Here is a 17,872-nt window from a genome sequence, read left to right as displayed (position 1 = left end):
TCTCGCCCTGATCTGGCCACTGTGATCCATGCGACGGTCACCTCCAGGCTTGACTATTGTAAATCGCTCTACGTGGGGCTGCTCTTGAGACTGACCCAGAAACTACAGCGGGTGCAGAATGCCGCGGCGAGGCTCCTTACGGGGTCCTTGCCACGGGATCACATTCATCCAGTGCTTTACCAACTGCACTGGCTCCCGGTGGAGTACAGGGTCAGGTTTAAGGTGTTGGTTTTGACCTTTAAAGCCCTATGTGGCCTAGGACCCTCGTACTACGGGACTGCCTCTCCTGGTATGCCCCGCAGAGAACCTTAAAGTCCACAAATAACAATACTTTGGAGGTCCCAAGCCTCAAGGAGGTTAGATTGATCTCAACTAGGGCCAGGGCCTTTTCAGTACTGGCCCTGACTTGGTGGAACACTCTGTCACAAGAGACTAGGGCCCTGCAGGACTTGATATCTTTCCGCAGGGCCTGCAAGATGGAGCTGTTCCGCCTGCCCTTTGGTTTGGACTCAGTCTGACCCTTATGTTTCCTTCCCCTTATGCTTTTGATCCATGGGCTACTTTCAAAACGAGGCTGCATTTTAAATTGCATTTTAACCTGTATTTTAAATTGGGGCTTTCTTTCCTATTATGTTTTTACTGTAATTTTACTGGTGTTAGCTGCCCTGAGCCCGGCTCTGGCCGGGGAGGGCGGGGTATAAATAAAATTTACTATTATTATTATTAAAAATGACAATTCCCTACAATATAATCGTAGAATTGTAGAGTTGGACAGGGACCCCTAAGGATCATCCAGTCCAGCCCTCTGCTTAAAAACCTCCAATGAAGGAGAGTCCCCCACTTTCCATGGGAGTCCGTTCCGCTGTCAAACAGCTCTTACAGTGAGAGAGCTATTCAAAGGCTTTGGAGCAAAAAAAAGGGAGCAGGTTTTGGGCACTCCACCCTCCAACTGTCTTTCAAACCAGGAAACTATGCCAAGGAAGTAAACCAACAGCAAGGATTTCTCGAAGCACCACTTGTGGACTTACAACACACAGAGCGGACCGGGCTGCTGGTCCCAGATTGGAAGGGCAAGCAAGAAGCACTGCCGGAATGGGCTGCTATCATTTCCCTGTAGTGCCCCTTTTATTACTGTGTCTTCCCTGCTGCACCTGGACCCATGGTGAGTGACTGCAGCCAAGTCTCACTGACTAATGCATAGCAACGTGTTGGGAGGGGGGGTGGGGGAAAGAAAGGTGGCTTTGGAGGGAAGCTGGAGTTCCAGAACCAGCCAAATCCTTGCGTTGGTTCATACACGAATCAGCTGTTAATAACCCTTGGCCAAAGAAAGCAAAAACCGTAGGAATGGAAACGTGTGTTTTTGTGGCTCGTGTAAAAACATGGGCGCAGAATTACTCAAGATCAGCGAAAAACTAGGGAGCTTGTCCCTTGTACCACGAGGAGTAGCTCATAACTTCCAGCTAGAAGGGGCATGAAATGCTTCTGCAGGGACAGCATGGAGTAAAATAGGCAGAGAAGAAACCAGTTCACAACAGAACCATCTTCCTGGCTCAGTTCTGTCTGTGGCATATTTTACTTCCACTGCGCCATGCTCCCTAGGGATTTTAGCCACTTTGGGAACTGAATAGCACCACGGTTGTATTTTCCTTTCCTTTCCTGGGAGCTGTTGAAATACGCTGGAGTGTTGTAACAGGCAAAGCCCCAGGGTACTTTGGACGAAACTGCTGCTGCTGCTTTCTCTTTTTGGCATGGATTCTAAGGCTTGCCTCTAAGGCTTGCTTCAGGAATCTCTTTTGAACAGTTGGGTGGATGTCAATTTCATATCGGTTTCTTCTCTAGTTGTTCTCAGGCGAGGAGGGAAGGCATGCAAATTGAGGGTAAGCCACTGGAAGCCCGGGGCCAAATCTGCCCCCACCTGAGGTGTCCACTTGTCCACCTGTTGCACAGTTGCCAGTGTAGAGACAAGTGTGGTGTGCGGATGGAGCAGTAGCTGAAATCCAAGCAGGATAACCCAGGTGTAGCCCGGGGGCTCTCTATCATCCCTTCCTAATAGCGTCCCTCGCATTCAGCTGGTTGCTGACCTTAAAGGTAAAGGGACCCCTGACCAATTAGGTCCAGTCGTGGACGACTCTGGGGTTGCGGCGCTCATCTCGCTTTATTGGCCGAGGGAGCTGGCGTACAGCTTCTGGGTCATGTGGCCAGCAGGACTAAGCCACATCTGATGAACCAGAGCAGCGCACGGAAACGCCGTTTATCTTCCCACCAGAGCGGTACCTATTTATCTACTTGCACTTGACGTGCTTTCAAACTGCTAGGTTGGCAGGAGCAGGGACCGAGCAACGGGAGCTCACCCTGTCGCGGGGATTCAAACTACCAACCTTCTGATCGGCAAGTCCTAGGCTCTGTGGTTTAACCCACAGCACCACCCGCGTCCCTGGTTGCTGACCTTGGGATCCAGCAAATGGCCTAAGAACAATAGTAGCTGTAGCACAACTGAACTAAGAACATAGGGGGCTTCTTTATATTAAGAGACTCAATACTGCCTACACTGGCTGGCAGTGGCTCTCCAGGTTGCAGATTGGGATCCTTTGGAGATCTTCCTGGGGACACCAGGGATTGAACCTGGGATCTCCTGAATGCAAAGTGGATGCTCTAACCCTGAGCTGCACTCGTTCCCAAGCTATGCTAGCAGAAATCTTAGCATTATTAGCATTAAACAAGTCAGTATACAACCATGAGCGTTTCATGGGAAGTACACAAACAGCTGTCTACTCAGAAGCAGCTCACAGTTTAAGGCAGACAAACGGGGAGAAACTGAGGGATTGATGATTCTGAGGATAAATCAAAGGCCATGCAGGGAAATGTGGGTTTTAAGGGGAGTTTTGAAGGAAGGGAGAGAGGTGCTACACTACAGGGGAGCCCAGTGAGAGACACAAAGGGATGCTTATAATCCATAAATATTTTCAGAAGAAAACAATCTTTTTAAAAAAGGTTGCTGAGCTGGGGTGCAAACTGTGTGAAGGATGTTGCCATATCCCATGTCAGAATTTTTGTCTGTCTAGCCAAGTATGGAATTCTAAAAGAAATTTTCAGTTTCTGGAGAAGGTGAGCTCTTTCTGTGCCACAGTGCAGAACTCGATCTCACTTCTCTTCCTCCCCAGGTGCAGCCACAGTTCACTCTGCCTTCACAACGAGCTCCAGTCTCACCTCCACACCACAGACAAATGCATCAGAGAAATCCACCGTTCCATTGCTAAGCAGTTCCAGCGCACACCCCTCAACAACAGGGACTGCCCCAGGTCCTGACCCATCATCCTCTTCAGGTAAAAGCGCTGTTCGGATCACAGCTGAGGAGACCACCACTGCTATTTCAGAAGGGACTGTCAGCCCTGCAGAAGAAACCACCCATTCCCAAGCAAAAATGTCCACAGAAGAATTACCAGTCCCCTCACCCACACCTGGAAGCTATTCTACCAATACTAGGCCATCCAGGTTCACCCTGGTAACTTCTCATTCCACCTTCGCAGGTGAAGGCTCTCCTACCATCAACACTACGGCCAAAGTCACTTCCAATTCTGTTGCTCCCACCATTTCACAAACCACAACCAGCCCCAGTCTCACTAGTACAGAACCAAAGGCAAGCTCAGCAACTCAATCCACCACTGTCCCATTGCTAAGCACACTGCCAACCACGGATGCCACCATAGTAGCTGACTCCTCCACCTCCATCAGCACTGCAGTAGAAGACAGTAGCTCAACAATGGCAGTATCCTACAGTTCAGAAGAAGCCACATCTGCAGAAGAAACCGCCACCCCAGCAACAGTTCATCCTTCATCCTATCCTGGTGAAATGAACACTGAGCCCACACCTTTTATCCAAAGAAGTGCAGGCACTTCAACAGAGTTCATTTCCCCATCACTAGCTAAGACCACGGATGAAAGTACCACCACTACTGGCACACCGCCAGAAAAGACCACGCCAACAGGCCTCTCTTCCACCACCCCAGCGAGGTCCAGTAGCACTGAGCCAACACTCAGCCAACAATCAACGTTCCTCTTCTCTTCACTGCATGATTCGACAGCTATCACTGGCACTTCAGAAGCTGGAATCATGGATTCTACTACTTTGGAAGAAGAAACAAGCCCTACAGTCCTATCTTCAGCCTCGCAAGACAAAGCCACGCCCATCACAGACTCTGCTGCTACTTTGCATACCATAACCACAGCCAAAAGTATTGCCACCCCCAGCACTGGAGCAGAAAGATCCATGCAGGCATCTGTCTCTTCCACAGAACATCCACAAATCTTCAGCACCACTGTAGAAGTCACCTCCACAGCCCTTGCATCCACACTCTCAACTGTTTCCCCTCCATCCACATTCGCTTCTGCAGCCCTGCAGCCCCGCACCAACTCACCTCGGACAGTTGCCGCTGGCAGTTCAACATCTGGAATGACCACCAGCCCTGGCGCTTTAGGTGATGTGGCTAGCAGCCCTACACCTGAAATCCCAGAAGCCACCAGCACTATGATTGTAGAAACTAGCTCAAGATCCCAATCGCTAGCTCCTCAAGACATAACCACATTCGAAACCACAAAGCGTGGAGAACTGACTTCAGCGGAGGAGACCACCACTGCTTTTTCAGAAGTGACCATCAGCCCTGCAGAAAAAACGTCAGCTGAGCCCTCCACATCCGAAACTGCTGTGACTGCCACAAGGCTCAACACTTTGTCAGTCTCCAGTCCGTCTTCCTCTCCAGGTAAATCCACAGCTCAGCTCACAACTGTTGCAGCACACAGTTCTCTCTCACCAACTGAAACGACATCTGAAACCGGCACTCCAGCAGTTGTGACTTTCAGCACAACAGAAGAGATCACCACCTCCATTAGCAGTGCAGTAGAAGACAATAGCTCAACGCTGCCAGTATCCTACGGCACAGAAGAAGCCACATTTGCAGAAGGAACCACCATCCCCAAAACAGTTCATCCTTCTTATCCTGGTGAAACGAGCGTTGATCCTACATCTTTTATCCAAAGAAGTGCAGTCACTCCAACAGAATCACTAGCTAAGACCACGGATGAAAGTACCACCACTGCTGGCACACTGCCAGAAGAGACCACGTCAACAGGCCTCTCTTCCACCACCCCATCAACTGAAATCACAGGTCAAACAGCGAGGTCCAGTAGTACTGCTCCAGAAGTAACACTCAGCCAAAAACCAGCCAAAAACCAACCAATGTTCATCAGCATTGGAGTAGAAGACAATAGGCCAACACTGCTGGCATCCCACAGTCCAGAAAAAGCCACATCTGCAGAAGGAACCTCCACCCCAACAACAGCTCCTTCTTCCCATCCTGGTGAAACCACCTCTGAGCTCACAACTTTTATCCAAAGTTATCAAGCCACTTCGACAGCACTCCTGTCCCCATCACTAGCTGCAACCAAGGGTGAAAGTAGTATCCTTGTTGTCACATCGCCAAAACAGACCACATCAACCACAACTAAGCTCACAACAGCAACTGGAAGCTCCCCTGCCCTCACCTCAGGACCACAGATGACCTTCGCAACCACCTCCAGAGGTGAAGCTTTATCTACCACCAGTAAAACTGCCAAGGTCACTTCAACAGTTGCTTCTTCCACTATTTCACTGCTCCAAACCACAACAAGCAGCCCCAGTCTCACTACTACAGCACCAAAGGCAAGCTCAGCAGCCCAACCCACCACCTCATTGCTAAGCACATTGCCAGCCACGTCAGCTGAGCCCTCCACATCCGAAACTGCTGTGACTGCCACAAGGCTCAACACTTTGTCAGTCTCCAGTCCGTCTTCCTCTCCAGGTAAATCCACAGCTCAGCTCACAACTGTTGCAGCACACAGTTCTCTCTCACCAACTGAAACGACATCTGAAACCGGCACTCCAGCAGTTGTGACTTTCAGCACAACAGAAGAGATCACCACCTCCATTAGCAGTGCAGTAGAAGACAATAGCTCAACGCTGCCAGTATCCTACGGCACAGAAGAAGCCACATTTGCAGAAGGAACCACCATCCCAAAAACAGTTCATCCTTCTTATCCTGGTGAAACGAGCGTTGATCCTACATCTTTTATCCAAAGAAGTGCAGTCACTCCAACAGAATCACTAGCTAAGATCACGGATGAAAGTACCACCACTGCTGGTACACCGCCAGAAGAGACCACGTCAACAGGCCTCTCTTCCACCACCCCATCAACTGAAATTACAGGTCAAACAGCGAGGTCCAGGAGCACTGTTCCAGACGTAACACTCAGCCAACAACCAACTATGTTCATCAGCACTGCAGTAGAAGACAATAGGTCAACACTGCTGGCATCCCACAGTCCAGAAAAAGCCACATCTGCAGAAGGAACCTCCACCCCAACAACAGCTCCTTCTTCCCATCCTGGTGAAACCACCTCTGAGCTCACAACTTTTATCCAAAGTTATCAAGCCACTTCGACAGCACTCCTCTCCCCATCACTAGCTGCAACCAAGGGTGAAGGTGGTCTCCCTGTTGTCACAATGCCAAAACAGACCACATCAACCACAACTAAGCTCACAACCGCAACTGGAAGCTCCCCTGCCCTCACCTCAGGACCACAGATGACCTTCGCAACCACCTCCAGAGGTGAAGCTTTATCTACCACCAGTAAAACTGCCAAGGTCACTTCAACAGTTGCTTCTTCCACCATTTCACTGCTCAAAACCACTACTGCACCAAAGACAATAGGGAAACCCACCGCCTCACGGCAAGCTACCACACTAACTACAAATGTCACAAGGGCAACTGGCACCACCACATCGTCAACAAAGGTGACCAAAATTATTAAGCTTCCAATTTCAGCACCAGGTAAGCATACTAACTTTGACATTCATCTGAACAGGGAAGACTCACACAAGCAGGGGGGCCGACTTGAATACAATATTGGGGGGCAGTTAAGTTCTGCCCAACAGAATTGATCACATGATGTGGCTCACACACACCATTTGAATGGCAGTGGCTGTCAACCCTTGGGAGGGGAAGCCCCCTCAAGCATTTGGGGGTGTGTGAAGGGACTTTGGCCCCTGGGAGTTGGCTCCTAGGCACACAAGTACATGCATTTTGAGCTAGGCAGCAGAGCTGGAAGGAATGCAAGTATCTGTAGGCTGAGATAACTGCCCTGAGATCATATATACGCTGCGGTATATAAATTTAACAAACAAACAAACAAATAAGGCTGGCCTTATCCTAACCCTAAGAAGTGGGATAATTGAATATTCACCTTGCACAGCACATAAACAGGGGTCAGACTACATCTGGTTTTTATCAAAATTGATATTATTATTGTTATTATTATTATTTCTCTTTTTTACCAAGCTACTTATAATATATTAACAAACACATATATCATCATTATTATTATTATTATTTCTCCTTTTTACCAAGGTGAGTAACTCAAAAGAGGGATGCGTGTGGCGCTGTGGGTTAAACCACAGAGCCTAGGACTTGCAGATCAGAAGGTCGGCGGTTCGAATCCCCGCGACGGGGTGAGCTCCCGTTGCTCGGTCCCTGCTCCTGCCCACCTAGCAGTTCGAAAGCACGTCAAAGTGCAAGTAGATTAATAGGTACCGCTCTGGCGGGAAGGTAAACGGCATTTCTGTGCGCTGCTCTGGTTCGCCAGAAGCGGCTTAGTCCTGCTGGCCACATGACCCGGAAGCTGTACGCTGGCTCCTTCGGCCAATAAAGCGAGATGAGCGCCACAACCCCAGAGTCGGCCATGACTGGACCTAACGGTCAGGGGTCCCTTTACCTTTTTAAGTAACTCAAAGTAACTTATAATATATTAACAAACACATACATTATTATTATTGTTGTTGTTGTTGTTCTTATTAGTTCTGCATGGGAGGGAGTCTCACAACTGGGGCAGTACCGCAGAGAAGGGTCTACTCATGTTCCCCACAAGCAGCCCCTCTCCCTAGTCTCAGCAGGGCCTGGGCTGGTTGATGGGGCAACTTATGTGGGAGGGGCTGGATCTTTTGCAAAGAAAGAGCTGGCTTGTCTTCTTGTGGCTCTTTCTGCAGCTCCAGGTGGAACCAAGAGGCCCCCCCCAAGGCCTTCCTGCCCTTCTCTACCTCCAGATACAGGTAAGCTCTTGTCATCCAGGGACTGAAGCATCCGGTGTTGCTGTTCCTAAATCTCACCTGACTCTGCAATTTCTCTTCCTGCTTCCTTGCCCTGACGGGACGTGGGACAGTTGAATGCCTCCCGTCGTGAAAAGCAGGATATAAATGTCTTAAATAAGTAAAGCAATTAAATGACAGGCGTTTATACAAGAACACATGATGTGGAGAAAAGATTTTTCTCCCTGTCTGCTAATACCGGGACTTGTGGCTGAACTGATGGAGAAAAGGAACAAATGTGGTGGTTTGTGTGTGATTTTTTTCCTCTGCTGGCAGGTGGGACCCAGGTCATCTTGTCAATGGGCTTGACCACTTCCCTGAATATCTCAGACCCCACGACCCAAGAGATGGTTTTGAACAAGGTGAGGGTTCATTATTATCATACGGAGTCCTCCAACCAACTTCTGATTTAACATGGAGCGATTTTAAGGGCTTGGTAACCATAATATCAGCTCTGTTTGGATCAGTCATCATTCCTTCTCTTAGTAATAACGTGATAATGTTTTCTGAAAGATTTAGTCTGAATCTGAGTGGCCAATGGCCACCAACTTGGTAGGGCTTTTTATTGCCATTATTATTATTAAACCGTCTCAAAATATCTGTGGGATGTAAGCAATTTTGAGGTAAAGCCAAAAGATTACAGGATATATTCTTCTTTCTTTGCCAATCACTCGTAGCCGAGTAAGATTGTCTTCCATGAACACGGTCTTAATAGTGAGTCCATAAGTGACTATGGAGGCCAGTTCTGGATCCACACGTCCTTCCATAATGGGGACATAGGTTTCCAGGTGGGAAGTGATCATGGTGTGGATTTGCCAAGCATGCCTTCCTCTTAGCGCGTTTCTCCCTTTCGTCCTGAGTTCAAGTGTCTTCAAAGCCCACGACACCTTTGGTAAAGGCTGTTCTCCAACTGGAGCACTCGCAGGCCAGTGTTTCCCAGTTATTGGTGTTTATACTACAGTTTTTTAGATTTGTCCTGCGAGAGTCTTTAAACCTCTTTTGTTGACCACCAGCATTCCACTTTCCGTTTTTAAGTTTGGAATAGAGTAGTTGCTTTGGAAGACGATAATCAGGTAACCGAACAACGTGACTGGTCCAACAAAGTTGATGTTGAAGAACCATTGCTTCGACACTGGTGATCAGAGAGAGGGGCTCACAGTATTAACAGCCCAACAGAGCTTGCTTTGCCATTAGTGACAGCTTTGGATCCATCACAGAGCAAGCAGGTTGCTGTTTCTCCAGCTTCCAGGCTGCTTCCAGCTCCGTTTGCATACCACTCTGGCTATTGCCCTCTTACCTAGCAGTTGGCTGAGCGGGGTGGAGAAAAGGACCACTCAATAGCCTGGCAGAAGCCATCACTTAGGACCCAGCTACATTGGTCAAAAAAAGTTTTGGATGCGTTATAAACATGCAAAACCAGATAGCACCAGAGAGCTAAAAAATTTTAATGTGTTTTTTACATAGCGTTTTTTCCCCTTTTGTTGCAATGATTTAATTTCTGACTTATTTATAGCATTTTTTCCCCTGCATGAAGATCAGCCCTTAGTTGAAGCTCTCTCAATTTAGCTAATTCTTTTGGGACGCTGATGAGGACTTGTAAGTGGCCAGCTAAGTTCGTTGTCTTACAAAGAAATTTGTCTGACCCATTCAGTAAACTCCTCTGTTAGATTGTAACCTGCCTCGTTATAGGATCCCAGTAACTGGAAAGAATTCAGGGCCTCATCCAGACTGAACCCCACCCCACCCTGAACTCACCACGTCATCTTTAAATGCTGATACAGTGGTACCTCGGGTTAAGTACTTAATACGTTTCGGAGGTCCGTTCTTAACCTGAAACTGTTCTTAACCTGAAGCACCACTTTAGCTAAAGGGGCCTCCTGCTGCCGCCGCGCCGCTGGAGCACGATTTCTGTTCTCATCCTGAAGCAAAGTTCTTAACCTGAAGCACTATTTCTGGGTTAGCGGAGTCTGTAACCTGAAGCATATGTAACCCGAAGCGTATGTAACCTGAGGTACCACTGTACAGTAGTACCTCTGGTTGCGAATGGGATCCGTTCAAGAGGCCAGTTCACAACATGAAAAGAGCGCAACCCGCAGCAGCACGTCTGTGCACGTGCGGGTCACGATTCAGTGCTTCTGCGCATGACGTTATTTTGTGCATCTGCGCATGCGTGAGCGACGAAACCCGGAAGTAACCCTTTCCGGTACTTCCGGTTCACCGCGGGACGTAACCTGAAAGAACGTAACATGAAGCAAACGTAACATGAGGTATGACTGTATCCTTAACATGAATTCATATATCTTATTCATTTCCCCACCCCCACCCCTGTGTTTGTCTTTTCCTCTCCAGCTGAGTCACGACCTGAACGCCAACTTCCCCTGCGCTGCCTTCAGTGTGAAATGGATAGAGCAGATGAAGTAAAGCTCTAAAAGACTCACGGCAGCCGCTGGCTGATCAGAAATGAAGGCAGAATGAGCCCCACTAAAGGAGACGGAGAGATTCTGTAGCAGCTGAGCTCCAGTTCTGATACAAGAGTGTGAACTGATTCTGTTTTTCCATCACATGCAAATGGATATCTCTAAGTGCAGACCCCTTGCTTGCAAAGTTTGCTCCTTATGCTTATCTGCAAATGGACCAGAGGGTTGGCATAGCACTGCGGTGAAGAGACTGAGCTACGTACCCGGAAGGTCGTTGGCTCAAATTTCACTCCTGCCATGAATTCACCAGGGGTCCTGAGGCAAGCCCCTTATCTTTAATGTACTGTACTGGTTGTTTTGAGTGCTATGTTGTCCTGGTCCTTCAGAAACAACCACACCCTTGCCTCGAATTGGCTAGATCCTTTTTCCTAAATAGCAAGATCTCAAATTGACTAGATCCCTTCTCTTAAATGTCAGTCACTGCTGTGACTCTTTCCATTGGCCAAAATGCTGAAATGTGAGGGAAAGCTACCATATTTTCCGCTCTATAAGACGCACCAGACCACAAGACGCACCTAGTTTTTGGAGGAGGAAAACAAGTAAAAAAATATTCTGAATCTCAGAAGCCAGAACAGCAAGAGGGATCGCTGCGCAGTGAAAGCATCAATCCCTCTTGCTGTTCTGGCTTCTGGGATAGCTGCGCAGCCTGCATTCGCTCCATAAGACGCACACACATTTCCCCCCTTTAGGAGGAAAAAAGTGAGTCTTACAGAGCAAAAAATACGGTAGTTTCTGGTGAAACTAATGAGGAAAATAGCACCTGCACATGTTGCCTCACATATCAGACGCCAGAATCTTACTTTTAACAAAAATAAAAAATAAAAAATAAAAAGTGCACATTTTTTTGTTTGAGAATTTAGGAGCGGTGCAGATTTTGAAAGGCAGCTGCATTTCAGGGACTGCAAATTAGGTAGTTTTGCATGGAAATTCAAACTGAATCGAACTCGTCCCTCAACCCTAGAAGCCATCAAGGGGAGACGCTTTTGTGACAATTGCAGGTGTGGAGCAGCTGACCCATTAAGAGTCGCCTCAGGAGGACTGCAAAGAGCTCAGTGTCCCATCTTGTAATTTCTTCCTTATTAGAAATCCTTCTGACACCTCAGGCCATTAGTGTCCTGCTCAACGCTTCAGGAGTTTGCTAACTCTGTGACGCCACCGCAAGTATCCAGTTCATTAATTTGGAAAGCTGTCTGGAGGGCTTGAAGGCAATCCTCCGCTCCTGTGCCCCCCCTCGCCAAATGCCAGGTTGCATAACAGCTTAGTCACCTATTAACTCTTTAATCAGCTTGGTAAAATCAGCCTAATACACCTTTGTGCAGCTGAATTTGGTTAAATGTCACCTTGGAGGAAAGTCAAATGCTTTGTGGTGGTAGCTCCTGATTTCGAAAAGAAGTTCGGGGAAGATATCTGAGAGAGGCTTTCCAAACTGAATCAATGAGGATCATCACCAGAAGGTCCTCAACTCATGGGATGCCTACGGTTTTCCATGGGGAAGAGGCAGGGGAATATCTGCATGGGATATATTTTCCCTAGGGAAACTCACATGCTTGCGGGCTGTGGACCTAGATTCATTGTCTCAATCAACAGCTATGGGGTCATTTCCTCCCCATACATTTCCGAGCACAATTCAAAGTGTTGGTGCTGACCTTTAAAGCCCTACCTGAAGGAGCATCTCCAGCCCCATCGTCCAGCCCGGACACTCAGGTCCAGCTCCAAGGGTCTTCTGGTGTTAACCTCACTGCAAGATGTGAAGTTACAGTGAACCAGGCAGAGGGCCTTCTTGGTAGTGGCACCCGCCCTGTGGAACGCCCTCCCATCAGATGGCAAGAAGATGAGAAATTATATAACATTTAGGAAACATCTGAAGGCAGCATTTTTAAGATTTGCTGTTTTATTATGTTTTTATATATGCTGGAAGCTGCCCAGAGTGGCTAGGGAAACCTAGTCAGATGGGCAGGGTACAAATAATAAAATTATTATTATTATTATTATTATTATTATTATTATTATTATTAATTCAGTTCTTTCATGAACCAGTTTTGAAAAGCCAAATTCTATCAAAGAGAGCAAAAGAGGCCCATTTTATTGCTGTTTTTAAATGGCATCTTGATTATGAATTGCATTCAGGTGCATTTCCTGTTGTAAGTTGTTATGAATCGCTCCCCCGCCCCCATAGAATATGACAAACAAATAAACCAATCTGGCGCTAGGTGAAAATAAATTGGAGACTTGCATTTAACCAATGAAGGTGCCCCCTAGTAAGAATCTTCTCTGCCATCCTTCAGGAGAATTCTCCCAGCCTTCTGGTCTGGCTCTAAAACATGCACACTGAGGTCAAGCTCCAAGGGCCTTCTGGCGGTTCCCTCCCTGCAAGAAGTGACGTTACAGGGAACCAGGCAGAGGGCCTTTTCGGTGGTGGCGCCCGCCCTGTGGAATGCCCTCCCATCAGATGTCAAGGAAATAAATAACTATCTGACTCTTAGAAGACATCTGAAGGCAGCCCTGTACAGGGAAGCTTTTAATGTTTGATGTTTTATCGCATGATGATGATGATGATGTTCAGAGTATACCCGAAGGAGCATCTCCACCCCCCTTGCTCAGCCTGGACACTCAGGTCTATCTCCGAGGGTCTTCTGGCGTTAACCTCACCGCGAGAAGTGAGGTTACAGGGAACCAGGCAGAGGGCCTTTTCGGTGGTGGCGCCCGCCCTGTAGAACGCCCTCCCATTAAATGTCAAGGAAATAAGCAACTATCTGACTCTTAGAAGACATCTGAAGGCAGCCCTGTTTAGCGAAGTCTTTTAAGTTTGATGTTTTATCATGTTTTTAATATTCTGTTGGGGGCCACACAGAGTGAATGGGCAAACCCGGCCAGATGGGCGGGGTACAAATAATATTTATTTATTTATTTATTTATTTATTCATTCATTCATACATACATACATACATACATACATACATACCCCGCCCATCTGGCTGGGTTTCCCCAGCCACTCTGGGCGGCTTCCAACATAATATTAAAATACAATAGTCTATTAAACATTAAAAGCTTCCCTAAACAGGGCTGCCTTCAGATGTCTTCTAAAAGTCTGGTAGTTGTTTTTCTCTTTGACATCTGGTGGGAGGGCGTTCCACAGGGTGGGTGCCACTACAGTGGAGGCCCTCTGCCTGGTTCCCTGTAACTTGGCTTCTCGCAGGGATTCGCCTCCTCCAGAAGCCTGTTTGGCTGCTCCTGCAGGCCAATCAGTTTGCTGATTCACTTCATCCAGGAGCCTGATTGGTTGCTCCTGCAGGCCAATCAGGTCGCTGATTCACTCCCAACTGGAGCTGGATTGGGTGGCTCCTGCAGACCAATCAGACTGCTGCATTCTGGATCCTATTGATCTAGGATTCAGCTCAGTACATAACAATTTCCATCGATCTAAACCTTGCAAGATTCTTTTGATAGCAGCGAGGCGCTGCTGTGACGTTTGCCCCGCTCACAAGGTGTGCCTGTTATCAGTGATGCTGCCTTTTATTGGCTGGTGACATAATGCCCTCTCTTTCCCTTCGCAAGACGCGGCCAAGGCGTTTGTTCCAGCTGAGCGGAGAGCCCTTAATGACCCACGGTCTGTGACCTCATCAGCAGAGTTAATGGGCCGTGTGGGCACTGGCAGAATTAGCATGTTTATACCTCAGAGGCTCCTCAAGTGTGACCAGAGGCCCATTGAACATTCCTGGCCCTCTTGGAGTGGGCGATGCTTGCAAGCAGGAGCGGCTGGCATGCATGCCAAGCTGGTCTTCCCAGACCCCTTTCTGCGTTTTGGGGATTCTCGAGGGTCCCGCAGCAAAATGCAACGCCTGTTCTAGTTGTTTGGAAACCACATCCCGGGGAGTTATCGGCAGAGGTGCGCCAAGGGTCCCTTGGCAAGGAACTGTATCAACACACACACAGAGACACACAAGAAAATCACTTTACCCCACTAGCCAAATTAGAAATTACTGCATTTTACAAGACCCAAGTACTTGAAGCATCCAGAGTTAGGGTAAGGTGAGGAGGAAGGGAGGAAAAATTGCATGCCTTTGTGATGTGGTGTAAGAAGGACGAGAAGCTTCTGCATTTGACCATTCCATAATAGTGGGGTACACATATGTGTCATACAACCCAGAGATAGGTGATTTTAGTGCCCCTGACTGGGGCACTGGTTTTGCCAACCCCTAGCTTGCCAATCAGAAGGTCGGCGGTTTGAATCCCCGCAACAGGGTGAGCTCCCGTGGCTCGGTCCCTGCTCCTGCCAACCTAGCAGTTTGAAAGCACGTCAAAGAGCAAGTAGATAAATAGGTACCGCTCCAGCGGGAAGGTAAACAGTGTTTCCATATACTGCTCTGGTTCGCCAGAAGCGGCTTAGTCATGCTGGCCACATGACCCGGAAGCTGTACGCCGGCTCCCTTGGCCAGTAAAGCGAGATGAGTGCCGCAACCCCAGAGTCGGCCACGACTGGACCTAACGGTCAGGGGTCCCTTTACCTTTACCTTAGCATACCTTTGGCTACTGGATTGCTTGGAAGCATCTCGTGGCAGCGACGGATTTAGGGCAGGGCTCAGGGGGCGCAAAATATTAAAGAAATAAAAAAACCCGAGTTATTGTGGGAATAAGCAATCAATCAAATCTTTTTTATGGTCATAGACCAGCATAATTAGGTTGGGATACAATCATTTAAAATCTGTAAACTGTTTTGGAAAGCTAAGATTATTAAAACAGAAGGTATATATAAAAGACTGTTAGAAGCGAAAAGAAGCGAAAAAAAGGGTTAGGAGCATTAAACGGATGTGGAAGAGCATAAAAGGTTAGTATACAAAAGTCTATAGCTATCAATTTACAAAGCACTCCAATATGACTGTTCATTAAATCTAGTTTGTGGTGCAGGTCATCAGCCAACGAGTTTTGAACATTGCTGTGCAGAACTTGGCAACACTGTACATTGTAGCAGGGTTGGTACCTCAAAGCAGCAAGGAGGTATAGAATTGTCCCGTGCGCCCTGGCTACTGATGGAGTAGTGGGGAGATGAGGCGAATACGGATGTCTCTATAACACAGGCACTGGAGGAAGCATATGCTCTATTGTATCTGTTGGTCCGGAATCACAGGCACCTTGTCTCTCCGAGTAAACTGGGGAATAAGAAATATTTAGGGGGAGCACCCGATTTGGTCCTCGCTCGGGGTGCCATGTTAGCAAAGTCTGCCCCTGCTCATGGGTTCCCTAAGAATGCAGGAAGAGCCCCTGCTGGATCAGGGCCAAAGGGTGTTCCGGAATGATCCAACATCCCATTTCGCACCATGGCCAACCCCACGTCTCTGGGAAGGCCCCCACAAGTGGGGCAAAAGAAGCTAAGAAGAGCCCGGCTGCTGGATCAAACCAAAAGCCCATCTCAGCTGTCCCGTTTCAACTGGGACATCCCGGAATTACAAAAGCTGTCCATTATAATAATATAATAATTTATTATTTCTATGCCACCCATCTGGCTGGGTTGCAACTATTGCAAGCCTTTTTCTTCTCCACCTTTACATCAGGTGAGATTATTGCTGCATCGGGACTATATCCTTCCTGGATAGCTCAGTTGGTTAGAGTGTGGTGCTGATAACGCCAAGGTTGCAGGTTCGATCCCCGTACCGGGCAACTGCATATTATTGCATTGGAGGGGGTTGCGCTAGATGATCCTCAGGGTCCCTTCCAGGTCTACCATTCTGTGATTCTATGGCTTGCATATAAGGCAGCTTCCTTTGTTCTTCTGATGCCTGACACACAAGTCAGCACAAAGAGTCCCTAAGTGACACCTGTCTGTGATGGAAAGCTCCAGAACCAACGAGGGATGTGTTTGCCACTTCTAGGTGCTTATGGACCATGAGCAGACTGACTTCTCTGTCACAATCCTGCAGGATCAGGCCAGTGGCCCACCTAGTCCAGCACCCTGTTCTCACAGTGGCCAATCCGAGCACAAGAACTCTTTCCTTCTCGTGGTCTGCAGCAACGGGCATTTCGAAGCACTGCTGCCTCTGAACATGCATTGCTGAAAGGATTATATTTGCACCAACTTCATGATAGTTTTCTCTCTCCACGAGATTATGAGGCTTCCAAGTCCTTCTCGAGAGGCAAACTGATGTTATATCAGCAGGCATGAACCCACACATGTTGAGGCACTTAGAAATCCATGTGGAGAGAAGGAAATGTGCCGTGCCAATTCCCAAGATGCCAGCTCTGCCACAGGCTCGTCAATAGACTCATGTGTGCTCAGATGTGGCCCATTGCTCTGGCCGAGAAACTGACCTGCCAGGTCAGGACGAGGCCTCGATCCTTCTACAACACCTGCCATCCACTCATCTCCTGCATGAGACACGACAATCAACGGAGGCAGACTCCCCAGAGCCACAGAAACTTCTGCAGAAACTTACACGATTAGAGTCTTTGATGTGGGTCTAACTTTAAGCTGCTGTTATGCGTTTCCCCAAGAAATGGACTAGGTGTGCTACTGTTGTTGTTTATTGTAGTTTAAATCATGTTCATTACGTGTGAGAAAGAGCTGGGCCATAAAGAAGGCTGATCGCCAAAGAATTGATGCTTTTGAATTCTGGTGCTGGAGGAGACTCTTGAGAATCCCACGGACTGCAAGAAGATCAAACCTCTCCATTCTGAAGGAAATCAGCCCTGAGTGCTCACTGGAAGGACAGATCCTGAAGCTGAGGCTCCAAGACTTTGGCCACCTCAGGAGAAGACTCCCTGGAAAAGACCCTGATGTTGGGAAAGATGGAGGGCACAAGGAGAAGGGGATAACGGAGGACGAGATGGTTGGACAGTGTTCTCAAAGCTACCAGCATGAGGGAGGCAGTGGAAGACAGGAGTGCTTGGCGTGCTCTGGTCCAGGGGGTCACGAAGAGTCGGACACGACCAAACGACTAAACAACGTGTGAGAAAATAATAAAATAATGTTGTGTTTTTCTTAAAAAAACAAGATGCTAGCTGAAGACACTATTTGGGCATTACTCAGACATCTTGCCAAAGTCAAGAGGTGCTCCTGCTCCCCCATTTCCCAGGGGCTTGTTGTTAAGAGCAATTGCGTTTCAGCCCTCTGACTTCATCTTACATATTCCGTCTCTTGCAGGCACCTTTAGCAAGGCGCACCTGGTTTGTTCCAGCTCTTTGTTTGTGGCACAGTGTCATTTGGTTGATATGCATTGCATATGACTGG

At 48.0% G+C, this 17,872-nt stretch overlaps 1 protein-coding gene across 1 annotated transcript; it reads left to right on the top strand.

The window, feature by feature from the left end:
* Positions 1-974: 974 nt before the first annotated feature.
* Positions 975-12,638, top strand: LOC308478104 (uncharacterized protein). The gene is made up of 5 exons (XM_081007383.1): positions 975-1,162; positions 3,162-6,863; positions 8,075-8,137; positions 8,450-8,535; positions 10,523-12,638. Exons 1-5 carry the CDS (start codon positions 1,093-1,095, stop codon positions 10,592-10,594), a joined length of 3,993 nt encoding a protein of 1,330 aa, XP_080863509.1. The 5' UTR covers positions 975-1,092; the 3' UTR covers positions 10,595-12,638.
* Positions 12,639-17,872: the final 5,234 nt, after the last annotated feature.

This window comes from Podarcis pityusensis (assembly GCF_964106645.2).
Source record: "Podarcis pityusensis genome assembly, chromosome: 5".
Lineage (NCBI taxonomy): Eukaryota > Metazoa > Chordata > Lepidosauria > Squamata > Lacertidae > Podarcis > Podarcis pityusensis.
The sequence above is the reverse complement of the archived record's forward strand: the minus strand, read 5'-3'. Positions and strand labels throughout refer to the sequence as shown.

Coding starts and splice junctions, on each gene's coding strand:
- LOC308478104 (XM_081007383.1), top strand. CDS start 1,093: ATGGGCTGCTATCATTTCCCTGTAGTGCCCCTTTTATTACTGTGTCTT. Junction 8,138..8,449: donor TTCTCTACCTCCAGATACAG/GTAAGCTCTTGT, acceptor CTCTGCTGGCAG/GTGGGACCCAGGTCATCTTG. Junction 8,536..10,522: donor AAGAGATGGTTTTGAACAAG/GTGAGGGTTCAT, acceptor TTTCCTCTCCAG/CTGAGTCACGACCTGAACGC.